General features: G+C 39.1%; 1 protein-coding gene across 1 annotated transcript in view; it reads left to right on the forward strand.

The window, feature by feature from the left end:
• Positions 1-513: 513 nt before the first annotated feature.
• The window catches only part of PREX2 (phosphatidylinositol-3,4,5-trisphosphate dependent Rac exchange factor 2), a 192,216-nt gene continuing 187,329 nt past the window's right edge, over positions 514-5,400 (forward strand). The window contains exon 1 of the mRNA XM_011364627.1: positions 514-564. Within this exon, the coding sequence (XP_011362929.1) occupies positions 514-564 (51 nt within the window). The remainder of the gene's footprint in view (positions 565-5,400) is intronic.

The raw sequence follows: 5,400 nt of genomic DNA on the forward strand, positions 1-5,400 counted from the left end.
CTGTGGAGGCATTTTGGGTTGTCACAACTAGGGGTGGTGGTTGCTACTGGCATCCAGCAGGTGGAACTGTTAAATCTCCTAAGTGTGCAGGACAGCCCTCACAACTGAGACCTAACTGGCCTCTAATGTCAGTGGTGTCAGCTTCGAGAAACACTGCTCTATGGTGTTGGGAAAGAGAAAGATTGTATGATAGCCTTATATTCCGAGTTGCTGACTCTTTAGATTTGGGGGAAGGTAATTAGGAAGGTAATATACTATTTGGAAATATTTGGGAAGATAATAACACTAGGGAAATTAACGCTATAGAGTCATGTGGTCTTTAGAAACAAAAGCTACCTAGTTAAGGCAAAATTCTTAACTCATGTCACTGAAATTTATTGAGAGCTTACACAGTGCCAGGCAGTGCTGCAGGCACTGAGGATACCGCAGTGAACAAAACAGAGAGGTTCTACCTTCATGGGCTCCGGTCCCCAAGCAGGAGACATGTAAACAGACAAATACATAAAACGGGACATGGAGGAGTGGGGAGTGCTGCAGGGTAGACGAAGGGGAGTAATGCCGGAGGTAGGACACGGTGGGGGTTGGGGAAGGGAGCGTGTCATGCCGGATGGATGGTCATAAGAGCCCCCTCAGGAGGTAGCGAATACGTGGAGAGCTGAGCGACAGCAGGAGATAGCCCGATACAGAGTGTTCCAGGAAGAGGAAGCAAGTCGTGAAAGGCGCTGGGGTGGGAGTGAGCGCGGCACGTTCCGGAGGCTGCTGTGGTCGGGCAGTGGTCCAGAATGGGGAAACTGGGATGTGACAACCAAAGAGAGGGAGGAAATGAGGGAGGGAGAGGCTACAAGTCAATATCGGGAGTCTGAAACTCTAGGCCAGGACCATCATTGTGAGATAATTACAAAAATATCTATGATCCCTAATTTCCCCGTGCTTCTAATTTTTCTTAGTCTTCTACCCACATGAATCGCGAGCACTTGGCAGTACAAATAAAATGGAGGACGACTTGCTGCCTTGCCTTGGGAAGTGGTTGGGCATCGTAGGGGGAGGTTACAGCATCCCATTCCACTGTCGGTCTTACCCACCGAGGGTACAGGAAGTAATGGAGCGAAGGGAAGACAGACGAGGAAGGAAAGGAGAGCAGGTGCTGGTGCCCAGTGTGAGAAGTGATGCCGTGGACAGAACACGAGAAAGGTCAAGTTGAATTAAACAGCAGAACTGAATGGCATAGATTTATGGTGACGGATTTTGGACCCTGGATCTTGGAGAGCCTGGGAATCACTATAAGTTATTACATGGTTTTTCAAAAGCAATGGTGTGGAAAATTTTCGATGCTTTAGTGTGTCAAAGCAGTGGCACCAAATTGTACTAGTGGTCACTGTATGCTTCACCATCACCCACTCATATTGGGGTGATAGGAGAATGCTGGTTTCACTTAAGAATGTTCTTGATAAAGCTGTAAAACTTACTAATTTCATTAAATCTTGAATTTTTAGTACACGTCTCTTTATTATTCTGTGTGATGAAATGGGAAGTATACCTCAGAACTTCTGCCACTCACTCGAGGGAAAGAATTTGTGTGTTTGAGTTGCTATGGAACATCGTATTTACTTGACATAACAACTGTGAGACAAACTCTGGTTTTAGTTTCAGGGCATTTAGGTATTCGGCAGACATTTTCTCAAAGAAGAATGAAGTGAGCCTGTCACTTCAAGGAAAACAACTGATAGTATTTGTTGATGATGATAAATTCAAGTTTGCAAGTAAATTTAGAGTTGGGGAAAATTTATGTCTATGATTGAACTTTACGGCCTCTTAAGACTTAAAGATTTTTTAAGTGAGTTGGATACTGATATTAAGTAATATGATATATTTTCTGATATTGTGTAATGAAACGTGTTGATAGTTCAGATATATGCGTAACCCTCAGTTACTCAGTGTTAAAAAATTTTATAAATCACACATGGAGAAAAAATCCCTTCAAATTGCAAGATAGATCAATGGGCTTTAATTTAGCAGAGTACAGAAAGTTGACTGATACGATGTCGGAGTCCCCATGATAACTAACTTTTAGGAAGCTACTACTTTTTTAGTTTTAGTGTTGTATTAAAGAATATCCACAACTATCTGAAAAGGTTATAGCAATGAACACATTTCCCCCTTTTCCAACTACCATTGGAAATATGTTTTCAAACAACACATTATAACAAATCGAAGTCTATGTGAGAATGCAATTATCTTCTATTAACTCAGATATGAAAGAAATTTGCAATTATATAAAACAGTACCACATTCCTCACTGAAATTTTTTGGGGAAAGATAGCTATTTTTCATAAAAATATGTTACATACAATTAACATATAATAGATTTATTATCGTTAATTTTAAATAAATTCATTGATTGGAAAATATTAAAAAGTTTTTAATTTCAAATATATTAAATATTGAAAATCCACATAAATAAAAGCTCAAAATTTTTGAGGGTATAAAGGAGTCCTGAGAATAAAATATATAAGAACCACTGCCAAGAGCAATGCCTTGGCACATGGCATAAATATTGTTGAATTTTCTTTCTAATAGTTTATTGTTAATATGTATTTAAATAGACAGATATTAACATCACAATATGCATATCTATTACTGTTCTTTATGTTAGTGGAAGGATTCCTATTTAAGAAATTGGGAATCAATAGTCCTTTGGGGAACGGTGAGACCCAGCAGGCTGGGGAGAATGTGAAGGCTTCACTGAAATCGTATTAAAGGACATAATATGTGATTTGAAGGATGAATTGAGCAAGGATTGTTTCACTTAAAAAATCAATCTTCCCTTGATCCAAATTCACTTCCATCTCTCTACTCCCATTATAAGCAAAACTTGAAAGGTTTTAAAATTTTTTCTGTAGTAATGCTCCATTTCTACAGCCTTCATTCTCCCTTCAGCCCATTCCACTGGGACCGCTGCGGTTAAAGGCGCTAGTGAGTGACCTCTGCACTGTCACATCACGTGTCTGTTTGTACCTCACTCGATTGCTCAGAGCTTTTAAAGCATGACCACTCCCTCTTTATGGAAACTCTCTATCCTGGCTTCGGTGACACCACGTTCTCCTGGGTTTGCTTCTGCCTTACTGGCCTCTTTGATTTCTATCTTGTTTGACCTGTAAATGTTGGAGTTGCCCCAAGGTTCTGTCCTGGAGCCTTGTGTCTGTTCTAAATGACAAGGCTTTTTCATTTTTTTAGGATTTTCTTTTTCTCTCAGGAAGACAAAACAAAACATTTTCTCAAGAATTTTGATGTAATAATATTGTTTTAAGTTCAAGAGGTAAAAGGAAAATATTTACCCTTACTTTTTTTCCCATTTATTTTCAAGAAACGAACATGCTTTTTCTTGCAATAGTGCGGCCTCTCAAATTTTTCCCTTTTCACCTTTAAATATAAAATTTACCCGTCTCTGTTTGTATTAAATAGCCACATTGTCGAGATGACAAGTTATTGTTAGGATCATTCTGAATGCAGAATATTTATAGGAGTAATAAGGTTTACTGCCTGTATAATATTATATCAAATAGCAGGTATCTAGAACTAAAACTGTAACTTTTAAGAGTGATCTACTGTGTGTGCTTGACAGACAAAAGGAGTGAGAAGGACAAAAAATGAGTTGAGAGAGATCATTTAGTACATCGAAATTAGAAAATGAGCAAATATATTCTGAGAATAAAACTCATCACGGACTTGCTTTACTTCCGAGCTAGCAGTGGCCCCGATGGGCATACATGCAGAAGGGGGATTACTGTCACCTCCATTGTATCTTCATGAGTTTTCTTCCCTCTTTTGATTTCTTGCTAGCGTATTCGTGACATTTTTTCCTTTCTTAAACTTTAATTAATGTATAACACTTGCTATATTTTACCAAATACGCGACAAGAGGAAAGCATACGGAGCAGGTTGAAGAGTTCTGCTTTCTGAGCCGGCGGGGGGAAAAATGCAGCCCTGGCTGGAGCGATATCAGGGAGTACGTTGTGCAGAATCATGTTAGGGGTGCGTTGGCTGATGAGCGCATGCTGACACACCTGCCAGCTGGAAGGTATCTGGAGGGGCGCCTGCGAGTCTCGCTTCATCCAGATGTGACTTAGTCCATCCCAACTGGCTTACCTGCCTCTGCACCCCCCTGACTTTCAGAGATTATTAAGACCTGTTTAACGCCTAGATGGTGATTTCATCACTGAGGGGAGGAGCCTCTGGCGGGGTGGTGGAAAGCTTGCATGGCCCAGTTAGAAGGTGTTGGAATGGAGGGAGTCTGCCAGAGTTGAAAGGCAAGGTGAAATAAATGAACCCATTTTTTTTTTCCATCTGAACTTACTTATTTGTTTCTCAAAGTCTGTTTCTTCAGACTTGGGAAGGGTAAAGATAAAGGAATGGTCATCGAATGCATCAGAATGCAGATTTGCATTCCAGGGCACTTGCTTAAACATGCTGGTTTCTGTCTGGGTCCTTAACCAGTCTGCTCAAACAGATCTTCTGGCGATAGGGCCTGGGAATCTGCCTTGTGAAGAAACTCTTCAAGTCCTACTTATAATAAAAAATTTGCAAACCACTGGCGTTAAAATCCATTTCCTAGTGCTTATTTTCAATATATTTGTGTCAAAATGAAGATTATTTAATTCTGATGAAATTTTGGTTCAGTCAAAACGAATGGGTGCAGATATAAAACAGTATATTACCTCCCTACTGTGCTTCCATGACTAGGGTATTAATGCTTTCTTGATTGCTATGAGAAAAATTAAATGTGCCAATCACCAAAGCCTGAAAGGACTCTGCAGATACTGGTTGTTAAAAAATGATTCTGAACACGTTACTTTTCTCTACCTTTAAGAAGGAAGACGTCTACATTTTGTAAAAAATATTGACCAGTTTTTAAGATTTTGCAGTCTTAACAAACTATCTAAAATCTGCCTTCACCGTTGTATAAAATGAGGCTCTTGGGAAAAATAAACGCTTAGTCAGAAATGCTAATGAGTTCCAGGTTTTCTTTAGTATACAGTTAAGCAAAGAGTTCTGTATTGTCACAGAAGATAAGAAGGTAAAGTTGATTAAAGACATAGTTTACTTCATTAGTTCACATTTTCCCTTCTAACTCATATTTTGTTTCATTTTTACTACCTCCTAACTTTAATTTATTGGTTTCAGAATGTGACTGGGCTCCGTTCATAAAGAAGAGGTTTATAAATCTAGAGGTGAAGTTTAAGCTTTGCTTGCACAAGAGGTTACCTGTTTACTATGTGGTCAATATGAAATGTAAACGAGGCAACTAAACCGCTCATGTTATTTTAAGAACTAAAGAGCATTTTTTGGTATGAGTATGTGGGAAAATATTCAAGAAAAACAGAACTAAAAATAAAATTAAAC

The sequence above is a fragment of the Pteropus vampyrus genome, unplaced genomic scaffold (genome assembly GCF_000151845.1).
Source record: "Pteropus vampyrus isolate Shadow unplaced genomic scaffold, Pvam_2.0 Scaffold99, whole genome shotgun sequence".
Classification (NCBI taxonomy): Eukaryota; Metazoa; Chordata; class Mammalia; order Chiroptera; family Pteropodidae; genus Pteropus; species Pteropus vampyrus.